The 12500-nt window shown below is 45.9% G+C and overlaps 1 protein-coding gene across 1 annotated transcript in view; it reads right to left on the reverse strand.

Moving 5' to 3' along the window:
• Positions 1-3714: 3714 nt before the first annotated feature.
• Positions 3715-12500, reverse strand: part of dact1 (dishevelled-binding antagonist of beta-catenin 1) — a 30692-nt gene continuing 21906 nt past the window's right edge. Inside the window, exons 5-7 of the mRNA XM_044166516.1 lie at positions 12209-12500; positions 12104-12127; positions 3715-10287 (exon numbers count right to left, since the gene is read on the reverse strand). The exon at positions 12209-12500 is cut by the window's right edge and continues 883 nt beyond it. Coding sequence (XP_044022451.1) covers positions 9289-10287; positions 12104-12127; positions 12209-12500 — 1315 coding nt within the window. The 3' untranslated portion in view covers positions 3715-9288. The remainder of the gene's footprint in view (positions 10288-12103; positions 12128-12208) is intronic.

Below are 12500 nucleotides of genomic sequence, written 5' to 3' on the forward strand. Positions count from 1 at the left end.
GAGTGTGTGTGTGTGTGTTTTCTGTGTGTGTGTGTTTTGTGTGTGTGTGTTTCAGTGTGTGTATGTTTCTGTGTGTGTGTTTTTCTGTGTGTGTGTGTGTTTGTGTGTGTGTGTGTGTGTTTCAGTGTGTGTGTGTTTCTGTGTGTGTGTGTGTGTGTGTGTGTGTGTGTGTGTCTCTGTGTGTGTGTGTCTGTGTGTGTGTGTGTTTCTGTGTGTGTGTGTGTTTCTGTGTGTGTATGTTTCTGTGTGTGTGTGTTTCTGTGTGTGTGTGTGTTTCTGTGTGTGTGTGTGTTTCTGTGTGTGTGTGTGTGTTTCAGTGTGTGTATGTTTCTGTGTGTGTGTGTGTTTCTGTGTGTGTGTGTTTCTGTGTGTGTGTGTGTGTTTCTGTGTGTGTGTGTGTTTCTGTGTGTGTGTGTGTGTTTCTGTGTGTGTGTGTGTTAATGCAGTTGTTATCAGCAGATCTGTCAGCTGTTGACTCTCGTTATGTTAATGTTGTGAGAGACGATGACTAACGGCCTCCGAAAAACACACACACTGAAAAACACACACACTGAAACACACACTGAAACAACACACACACACACACACACACACACTGAAACACACACTGAAACAACACACACACACACACACACACACAGAAACAACACACACACTGAAACACGCACACACTGAAACACGCACACACACTGAAACACACACAGAAACAACACACACACACTGAAACACGCACACACTGAAACAACACACACACTGAAAAACACACACACTGAAAAACACACACACTGAAAAACACACACACTGAAACAACACACACAGTTTTGTCCTGTCCTGCAGTCTCACAGCACCTGAACGCAACAAAACGTAAGAATAAAGCAATAATTCGGGCTCAGCGTTAAAGGAGCAGTCCGTAACACACTTCTGATGCAGTACCACACTGGATCACGTTTGTTCAGCTCTGCAGCAGCTTAAAGGCCAAACTGCACCAGAAAACAAAATCCTGTTTGTGTAATACACACACGTGTGTGAGCACTCAGCTCTCTATGTCCTCGTACTGCTCTCAGGTCAGATTGTAGGACTATGGAAAGCTGATCGCATACGGTTCTCAGGTCGAGGTTAGCTTCGGCGAACGGCAGCCAGGCGCAGGGACTTCTGGAGTCTTGTCATCATAGTGAGACCGAAGGGCTGGGCGGATGGATACGCTGTTGTCGGTGAAGAAATAGTCCGAGCAGTAACTCGCCCTAAAACAGCAAACTGTGTTTTGTTCTGTTCAGATTAAACAAACCACATACGTGTCAATCAGTGAGCCTCACAGAGCCAGGCTAGCTGTTTCCCCCTGTTTCCAGTCATTATGCTAAGCTAGGCTAGCACATTCTGCTGGACCCCTCCCTGCCAGTATATTAAACAAACACAACAGGGAGCAGCGACTGTAGGAGTGTGTGTGCTACGCAGTGTGTGAGGTGGAGGGGGAGGGGACGCGGGGGAGACGCAGCGCTGGTGGTCAGAGCTGACCAGCAGCTCCCGTCAGACCGTGTGTCTCTGCTGGACGGACAGGAAGTCCGTGGCGCTGTGTGGCTACCTGTGTTGTAGCTGAGCTAGCAGCTCTACCACCAGAGGCCCCACTGTTCATTAGCACGCAGCCGCAGATCGCCTGTTCTTCCTGGTGTGCGTTCTCGAGTAAATGTGATTGGCCGGCTGGATGCAGCAGCAGCGGTATTGCATGAGGAGGCTGAACAGCGAGTTACTGTGGAAACTGCGTGTCAGCAGTTCCCTGTAGAGAACACATAGATCACCTTGCTGTCAGTTACTTGATATTCATTATGGTGACATGTATAGAAATAACCTGAAGACGAACGCTGAGTCCGCAGATGGAAACAGGCGTCACGCTAACCTGCTGTTCTCTAAAACCTCGGACTGAAGGTTTGATAATGTGGTTTGAGTGAGATTCTGTCTGATTAAAGTTTGTAGTTTATTCCCCTCTGTAACGACTCTTTCGCTGAGATCGTTCGCTCTTCCTTCTGGTGGAGTTTCTGTCCCGAAAGTCTGGGTTGTGTTTTGCTGACTCTGTTAAAGAGAGTCTCTGTATCTCCACTGCTTCTTCCGTCTGTCTCCACATTCATCTTCTTGAGCTGTTAGCAGAACACAGAGGTTTGGGTGAATGATGAAGTCTCAGATCAGATGACAGTGTTGGAGTCCACCAGTCAGATCAGAGCAGCAGATTAAATTCTTAACTTTCACTTAAAATCCACAAAGTCATATGGTGGAGGATCAGTGTGTGTGTGTGTGTGTGTGTGTGTGATGAGCTGAACTCTCTCTGAACCATCTGAACATCAACATGATGATTTGTGGTCGCACTAATTACAGCCAACAGTCTTCTCTCCGAAAACAAAGTGAACCATAAAACATGTTTAAAAACCCTCGTTCCCGAGAGACCATCTGAGACAAACACAGCGAGACAAAACGAGACACGAGACACAACAAGATGCAGCGAGGGACAGAGACACGGCAAAGCACGAGACGCAAGAAGACAAAACGAGACAAAACGAGACACAAGAAGCAACGAGACATAACGCAACGTGAAAAGACAGAACTGGAAATGAGACACAGTGAGACTGTTGACTGGACGCTGGCTGATGAGACCCTGTCCAGCACTCTGGTTCCCATCAGCCCAAGCTGTGCTTTGTGTTTACTGCTAATAAGCTAATGTTAGCATGCTAACATGCTAAAATAAACCTCTGATATATCTCCACTGCAAACACTGCCAGATTCTCTCTGCTCTCTAATCACATCCAAATACAATAATCACGTTTGATCACAGGGTGTTTCAGCTTCATCTGCACCACATGTTCCAACTAAACTTGCAGCAAACAGTGCTTTTAAATGCTATGCTCCTCACAAACAGATTCAACTTTCAAAGAACTTTTAAATTAAGATCTCTCATTTCCTTAGAAGATATTAAAATATTATACTCAAGCAGTTTGAACAATGCAACCACAAGCCAGCGTCTTCTTGTGCCAGTAGTCCCAAGTCTGGATAAATGCAGAGGGTCAGGAAGGGCGTCCGACGTAAAACACACGCCAAATTAAAAATGCGAATCGTGAAAATGACTTCCATACCGGATCGGTCGGGGCCCGGGTCAACAACAACTCAAGCAGTTCGAACGCTCGTAGTTTTTCTTCACGTGTAACGACGTTCATGCTCATAATCACCTTAACAAGCTACACGTAACTTGACAGGACTCATTATTGCACTATTACTTATATTATTACAGTGTATTATACCGTACATACTTATCAACCTCTAAATCCACTTTGGTACTTTACACTTATTTTAGCTTTTATACTTATATCCACTCATACTTAATGTATCTGACCTGTATTATAGTGTATTATATTTGATTTGCTCCGTGCTTCTGTCCCTGTGTGAACTGACGTGACAGCGAGCTGCTGTAACGAAAGAGTTTCCCCTCGAGGATCAATAAAGTCTTTCTGATTCTGAATATGTTCTCCTGTGCAGATAAAAAGATTTCACAGTCAGGAGTGTGTGAAGCAGCTTAACCCACAAACACGGTGTAAATATCTCGTGATCGGGCTGAGCAGCAGGGAGGCGGGTTATTACTGGACGCCAACTGGGACAAAACCCTCGCAGCTCCAGGCTGTCAGGATTCAGGATTTGAGGTCAGAGGAAACAGATGAACCCAGAACAATGAAACGCTAATGTTAAAGTCCACATTTAATGAAGCATAAAAAGGTTAAGCACCAGTATTGGCATACACAGACATTATCTACACACACACACACATCAGTAACAGTCATTTACAGGAGTAAAGTACCATCAGATCAGTGTGAAGCAGAAACCTCAGGAGGAGTCAAGTTTTACTTTTGGTTGAAGGTTTTTGGCTGTTACACACTCACACTGAAGTTTTAAATATAAACTGTCAGAAACTCAAAATAGCTCTGAACACAAAGACAGCATGTGACAGCTGAACAGATGTCTGTGGCTTTTTAAAGCTTTGTGGGAGCTATTTATATCTGGAACATGTCAAATCTGGACCAGAATAGACGAGTACAATCAGTTAAAACAGCTTCTAGCAAACTCTCTTCCAGCCTGCGGATCAAACTCCAACCAGGCCTCGGCGCCAGCCTGCTGCTGGTCTGGGCAAAAAGTACAATTTAAACGTACATTCAGTGAAATCCTGTTGTTCTTTGTGATATCAGTTGTATCTCTCTGTGAACAGTGCAGATATGACGCATTTAGCCTAGCTTAGCACAAAGATTGGATGCAGGGAGAAACTGCTAGCCTAGTTCTAACAAAAGAGAATTTTTTTTGTAATAAAAGCAGTTTCCTCCTGCATCAAGTCTTTGTGCTAAGCTAGGATAAACACATCCTGGTATAACAACAGTTAGCTAAACAGTTACCATAACATTTGATATGTTAGCTATTCATAGCTTATGCTAGCGATTTTGTAGCTACACTGGCTAGCAGTTTCCTCCTGCTGCCAGTCTTTGTGCTAAGCTAGGATAAACACATCCTGGACCTACCTCTATACTGGACACACAGAGATGAATTGATATCTATATGAAACATCTTAGTCTCATCCGAGAGGACAGAGAAACAGAAAGTTTACCTTAATGTTGGACTGTTCCTTTAACTAATAAAATTAAAGTCATAATTGAACTCAATCCTGATTGTGAACATTGCTTTGGTGATTTGCAGGTGAAAAGACGTGAAAAGGCTGTATCTGCTAAAACCAGGCCAGTTTGGTTGGTGTTTTTTAGATACTTAGATGATCTAAAATCGAGGCTTCAACAGCATTTCAGTGACGTTATTTCACATCGTAGCAGATTTGAAAAAGAACCAGCAACATATTAAATCCTTTCAATTGAATCAACATGTGTCTCCTCGGCATCCATTTTGTTTGCAACTGAGAAAACGTTTCTGGTCATCATTTTATTGATCTGAAAGCAGGAGAATCACCAAAACTCACCTAACAGTTACGATAAAAACCTCTACTAAAACAACAAAAGTTGGTCTGGTTTTCACCCAAAGATCTAAATGCTGTATAAGTAGGTTATTACGGCATCGGAGGTGAAAGTGTTAAAGGGAAAATCGGGTGCTTTTTAAGTGGATGTGCAGTCAGTCTTGATGGTATCTGTAGTTAATTGAAGCAATAAATTCCTCAGTGCATATTACATTGACAAAGATAGCTAACTTTGTAAAGTAGTTCTTCCTGCATCCAGTGACGTAATTGGAGGTACGGAAGAACTACAAACGATTTCAGCTTGGATTTCTAGCTTCCGCGACTGGCTAGCCGGGGGCCGTGCTCTAGATGCCGCACAAAAACAGAACTTCCTTGTTGTCTTCGCTTGTATTGCAAACTAGCTACGTTTCCAACAGCGAAAATGCCGTCCCAAAATAAGTATGTGTGCAAAGGCTGTTATGAATGAGGATCCATCTACAGTGTTTTTGCTGACTCAGATATTCTGAGCCAAAGTATTCGCCGAAGAAATGCAGCGGAGAGAGGCCGACGCTGCGGCTACATTAGCCGTGCAAGAGGACATGGCTGGCGGGGACCATCCAGAACCTGAACCGGCGAAAGCAAACAGCGACTGGTGCTGCCTTTGCTCAAATTGCCCTCCGATGCCAACAGAAACTGACTCATTCTGCTGCAATGAATTTCAGCATGGGCAGTTTTTGTTGGACGATGTTGCCGACGACAACCCCGTGTGTGCGTTACTATGCATGAAAGTTATATTCCTCACTTGGACAGATGGTGTGCTGGAGACCTTCTTCATGATCCCAAAGATAAACTGGAAAAAGACAACCAAGACTAGGAGGGCCGAGAGGGCAGATGAGTGAGTATTCTTGTCACCGAACGCTATGTTTTGGCCAACAAAGTAATCAGCTAACGTTATAAGTTATAGGCTACAGGTGGTACTCCGGGCGATGTTAGACTAATGTTGTGATATTGAGGGACAGTCAAGAGAAACTGTGTGAATGTTAAGCCTCATTTGAAGCCTAACTAAATAACGAGAGTAGTATGTTGAACGCCGGTAACTGTTTTTTCATATTTTGTGGAGCTTTATTAACGTTACTGCAGCAGCTAGCCAGAGCATCTTTGAGCTAGCATTTGCGTCAGCTAGCTTGCTCAGACCATAAAGCTGCAACGTTAGTGGCCTGCTGGGCAGTGAGGCCGATGCCAATACGGATCAGATTCCTGCGTGAACATGTGGGGTGGTCAGGTTTTTGGTTTCGAAGCGGTTATTGTGGTGATGTTAACAATAGAAGTGCAGGTAGACTCGGTTAGCTTGTTATATGGAAAACCGCTGGGTGAGCGTGGGTGTCAGAAGCTCATGCGCAATGCATCCTGGTACTCGTAGGCGCTGCTGGCACAGCTCCAGTGGCTGTTGCGCTGAGGAGAACTCGGCTTTCTCGGTCAATATAGCATACACTGAGGAATTTGTTGCTTAAATGGACTACATTTACCATCAACACTGACTGGACATCCACATAAAAGGTGCCGGATTTTCCCTTTAAGAAAGACACATCAGACTTAGTGTATAAATGTTATATAAACTGCAGCTCAGGAACAATCCACCGCGACCAGCTGTCAGTCAGTACCATGTGTGTATCCAATATGTACCAAGCAAATATATTAGGTTTTAAATAGCTTTCATCAAAAAATAGCAACTTAAATCAGGACTGTCTAATAAAAAGAGAAGCACTTACAGACGTTTGGTGTGCCGTGTCGGTGCGCTACAACGAAGGGCAAAGTTCGTGTGATAATAAATACAAAACAAGGCTACATACAAAAAACAAATTAACAGGATTACACCGTCTGTCCTGTCCACTGACAGCTTGTCTCAAAGTGCAGAAAATAAGGAGATTACTGCAGCAAGATAAACCAACTTAGAAACATTTGAAGAACCTTCTGGACAAACTTCTGAAGAACCCTCTGGAGACGTTAACAGACGTCTTAAGAAACATTTGAGGAACCACCTGAAGAACTTTCCAAACAACTCTCTGAAGACTAAAGCCCCACTTCTACCAGAGACCAGAGAATGTGGTCCAATAGAAACACTTAAGGCCTCAGTATGCTTCAAACAAAATGTTTGTTGGATTTTCTGACAGCTTCTCAAATCCCCTTTCCAAGTTCCCACTTTACGCAGTGATTGATCAGCTGTGTGAAGGTGAGAAAGGAGGAGAGTTTAAACCTCTCTCTCAGCTCTCTGTTTTCATTCTTCACACAACTATTTCTGTTACTTTTCATGTGAACAACTGAGTGCAATACCATGAATGTCTTCGAGGAGAGACTGTCTGAAAGTGTGCTCTCCAATTTGTACAATTCATGGCCTCAAGACTACAAAGCTGGGCTGATTAATCTGTTAGGGGTCCTGGGGCAAAATTTTGCTATGGACCCTTATAGACTAACCTCAAACACACACGTTCCCCCAACCCATTTTGCGGAGACTCCCATAAACCAACCAGTATTTTTACACTGGAATACGATCCTGCTCCGGTTTGCTGTACAGCGTGTAAGTTAGTTTGGGTATTTTGATAACAGACATTTGTTTAAGGATTTGCTCCATGAGAGCAAAATGTCAACGGAAACATTAAAAGACAGGGGCCTCAGGAGCCATTTGGTACCATTTGTTTTTCAATTTTGCTTTAGTGGTGCATATTATCAAACTAATTTGTAATGAATGAGATGATCACAAAGTCATTGCCAAATTGCACATAGACAACCTGAGGCCTTGGGGCCCCGGACAGTCCGGGACCCCTGGGCAGTTGCCCACTTTGCCTGGTTGGTGGTCCAGCCTTTCTACAAAGACGCACAAAAGACAGAGTTGTTGAAGAGAGATCTGGGAGGCAGTGGGATGCAGCCAGGAGGAGGCTGTGACGGCAGGCCTTTCACCCCACCTTCAAGTGTGGTAACTCGCAACAGACAGAAACACTTTGACTGCAGACGTGGACACACTACATGTCGTACCAAATGCTTAGTTTGAAGCAGACCGAGACCTTGATCTCTCCTCTCAGGTCTTACTAACAGCCAGGTTTACGTCAGCCGAGGCACTTGATGGGCCAGGTAAGAAAGAGGGGAAGAGAAGGAGGCCAATTTGACTGGCTAAATCCGAACTCCAAACCAACCCAAACAGTAGTTTCCTAAAAGCATCTAATGCTGCTCTTATCCTGAATACAGGAAGTTAGAGGTTTATTTGATTGGCTGCTTGTAAGAACCAGAAACTTGCACAGAGATACAATTTGATCCATGCGGACATAACCATTGATTTATGTCATTAAGAAAATGTTAAAAGTGTTTTTAAAAGTGTGCAAACTACTTTAAGTGATACATTTTTACTGTTTGGGCAGCCATGTTGATTTGTTTGATATCACAAACTGGGTTTGACAAAAAGGAACTGAGTTCACGCCTTCAAATGTTTGGTGTTAATTGTGTTTACCCACAGAGACCATGTAAACAACACAGTGCTGTGGTATGTAGTGTGGCTTTCTAACAAGTTAAACCGCTTGAAGTTTAAGTTGTGTCCTCAAATTTCCACGTGAATGATCCACATGAAAGTAAATTTAGACACAGGAAGTTGATAAGATGATATGGTTGCTAATCAAGTAGCTTATGTAACTTGCAAGAGCACTGTTGCATGGCTACTGACAACAAAAATGTACACCACAAGATTCCTCCTTGTTCCCTTTTTAGCATTTAAACATTAAGAAGAATACAAGAAGAGAAGGCAACAGAGGTGACTAACCTCCGCAGGTCACAACTTGTCAGAGACTGGTGGCTGGACCACCAACCAGGCAAAGTGGACCACCACAACACTGGGTCGTTCAGATGGACTCGACTGGTGAATGTGGAAGGTTGTGTTTGAAGGCAACTGTACCTCCTGACCAAAAACTAAAGAGTAACACAGGATATGAAGAGATAGTAAAGAAAAAAATCCATAAGGACTGTTTGTTTTCTTGTTGGGGATCAGTCAGGAAAAATGTCACGCATGCTTTTACAAAGATGGATGACTGATTTGGCTTTGTCTCTCAGGCTAAAGAGGCTTGGGGTTGGTTTAAATGTCAGTGTAGAAAAGTGTTTTTCCACTTCATAAGTGTACCATGCAGCACCTGTTCCACCACAGTACTGTCTGCTTTTCCATTAAGTGTGGTTCACAGTTGGGTTTGGTTTAGGTACACTAGAAGTGCATGGGTAAGGCATCCCAACAGATATGGCTCTGGTCCAGTTTGGCAGGGGGGTGGCAGGGCATTTGCCCTCCTCCTGCTGACTTACACGGTGGTCATGAGTTTGAGAGAACCCGACCTGAACCTAAGGATCTTCTTCTTCAGGTTGTGAGAGGCCTTGATCTTGACGAAGGCCTTCGTCTGAGCTGGAGTCATTCCCTGCCCTACGGCCCTGGTCCCAGCTGCCCCTAAGTGGCTCCACCCCCTGCCCGTTCCACCTGTCCCTCCCCCAGCCCCGCCTCCTCCACTCTCCTCAGTATCACTCGTGGTGGTGCTCTCTTCCACGTACTCCTCCTCGCTGGACTCGCTGTCTCCAAAACAGTTTGTGGTGTAGTTTGACCTCTCGTCCTCACTGGTGTCCACGATGGTGGAGTGAAAGAGCGACGCACACTCGGCTGAATACTCTGAGTCACTTCCTGCCACATAGGAGTATGGGCTGCTCAACTGCCCATCGGAGGGGAGGCACAGGTTGGCTGCAGAATGGCTCAACAGTTCCTTTCTCTGACGCCGCTGAGCACGCCTGAATGCCTCATCATACGGTACCTCCATGATCGCACGCAACCGCCGGTAATCATTTCGTTTGTATTTCGGTTTGGCAACAACCACGACCTGGTCGCGTCCATGATGATGATGATGGTGGTGACCATGATGGTGATGGTTACCACTGTGGTGGTGGTGGTGACCATGGTGATGGTGCCTGGATGCACCTGACCGCACACTGGTTAGTGTTGATGTGGTGTGTTTGTCCAGAACTCGGCCTTCTGGGATGGATGCAGGGAGGCGTTTGATTCTGGAGGAGGACACCCCATGCACACTGCCACCACTAGCTGCTCTCTTGGAGACTTTAATGTGGATGGAGCCTCCATCTTCCAATAGCCGGGACTTTTTAGAACTGGACCTGTGGTGGGATTTATCACCTCTTCTCTCTGACGTAAGCACATTGTGTTCAGAGGCCAGACTCATCTTCATCGTCATGGTGGTCTTCACCTTGACAGTCTTGACATTCTTGCTGCCACCCTTGCGGAGTTTGACGTCCCCACACCGCTGGGCGGGATATACTTGGCATTAACCATGTCACTCCCCTCTCCTTCTCCTGCTTCGTCCTGACTCTGGGGGTATGTAGTGTGGCTTTCTAACAAGTTAAACCGCTTTGAAGTTTAAGTTGTGTCCTCAAATTTCCACGTGAATGATCCACATGAAAGTAAATTTAGACACAGGAAGTTGATAAGATGATATGGTTGCTAATCAAGTAGCTTATGTAACTTGCAAGAGCACTGTTGCAAGGCTACTGACAACAAAAATGTACACCACAAGATTCCTCCTTGTTCCCTTTTTAGCATTTAAACATTAAGAAGAATACAAGAAGAGAAGGCAACAGAGGTGACTAACCTCCGCAGGTCACAACTTGTCAGAGACTGGTGGCTGGACCACCAACCAGGCAAAGTGGACCACCACAACACTGGGTCGTTCAGATGGACTCGACTGGTGAATGTGGAAGGTTGTGTTTGAAGGCAACTGTACCTCCTGACCAAAAACTAAAGAGTAACACAGGATATGAAGAGATAGTAAAGAAAAAAATCCATAAGGACTGTTTGTTTTCTTGTTGGGGATCAGTCAGGAAAAATGTCACGCATGCTTTTACAAAGATGGATGACTGATTTGGCTTTGTCTCTCAGGCTAAAGAGGCTTGGGGTTGGTTTAAATGTCAGTGTAGAAAAGTGTTTTTTCCACTTCATAAGTGTACCATGCAGCACCTGTTCCACCACAGTACTGTCTGCTTTTCCATTAAGTGTGGTTCACAGTTGGGTTTGGTTTAGGTACACTAGAAGTGCATGGGTAAGGCATCCCAACAGATATGGCTCTGGTCCAGTTTGGCAGGGGGGTGGCAGGGCATTTGCCCTCCTCCTGCTGACTTACACGGTGGTCATGAGTTTGAGAGAACCCGACCTGAACCTAAGGATCTTCTTCTTCAGGTTGTGAGAGGCCTTGATCTTGACGAAGGCCTTCGTGCCTGAGCTGGAGTCATTCCCTGCCCCACGGCCCTGGTCCCAGCTGCCCCTAAGTGGCTCCACCCCTGCCCGTTCCACCTGTCCTCCCCCAGCCCCGCCTCCTCCACTCTCCTCAGTATCACTCGTGGTGGTGCTCTCTTCCACGCACTCCTCCTCGCTGGACTCGCTGTCTCCAAAACAGTTTGTGGTGTAGTTTGACCTCTCGTCCTCACTGGTGTCCACGATGGTGGAGTGAAAGAGCGACGACACTCGGCTGAATACTCTGAGTCACTTCCTGCCACATAGGAGTATGGGCTGCTCAACTGCCCATCGGAGGGGAGGCACAGGTTGGCTGCAGAATGGCTCAACAGTTCCTTTCTCTGACGCCGCTGAGCACGCCTGAATGCCTCATCATACGGTACCTCCATGATCGCACGCAACCGCCGGTAATCATTTCGCTTGTATTTCGGTTTGGCAACAACCACGACCTGGTCGCGTCCATGATGATGATGATGGTGGTGACCATGATGGTGATGGTTACCACTGTGGTGGTGGTGGTGACCATGGTGATGGTGCCTGGATGCACCTGACCGCACACTGGTTAGTGTTGATGTGGTGTGTTTGTCCAGAACTCGGCCTTCTGGGATGGATGCAGGGAGGCGTTTGATTCTGGAGGAGGACACCCCATGCACACTGCCACCACTAGCTGCTCTCTTGGAGACTTTAATGTGGATGGAGCCTCCATCTTCCAATAGCCGGGACTTTTTAGAACTGGACCTGTGGTGGGATTTATCACCTCTTCTCTCTGACGTAAGCACATTGTGTTCAGAGGCCAGACTCATCTTCATCGTCATGGTGGTCTTCACCTTGACAGTCTTGACATTCTTGCTGCCACCCTTGCGGAGTTTGACGTCCCCACACCGCTGGGCGGGGATATACTTGGCATTAACCATGTCACTCCCCTCTCCTTCTCCTGCTTCGTCCTGACTCTGGGGGGAAGAATCTAGACTGGCTATCTCCAGCACTGACCTATCAGCCTTCTCTGTCTGGCCAGGTTGGAGAGGCTTAGAGCTGTTCTTGGGAGTAGCTGATAGTGTGTTGACAATTGGGGGTGATTTGAGGAGCAGTTCCTGGTCAGGAGGATAACATGGCTGATTGGTCTCTTTGGGGGAAGAGTTAGCTTTGGGAATGTCCAGCTCCCTGCAGTCTTTAGGCAGAGTAGCTGGGGACACTGCTGAGGGAGGAAGAAGCCGTTTGCTGTTCTTTTTC

Source organism: Siniperca chuatsi, linkage group LG15, assembly GCF_020085105.1.
Source record: "Siniperca chuatsi isolate FFG_IHB_CAS linkage group LG15, ASM2008510v1, whole genome shotgun sequence".
NCBI lineage: Eukaryota > Metazoa > Chordata > Actinopteri > Centrarchiformes > Sinipercidae > Siniperca > Siniperca chuatsi.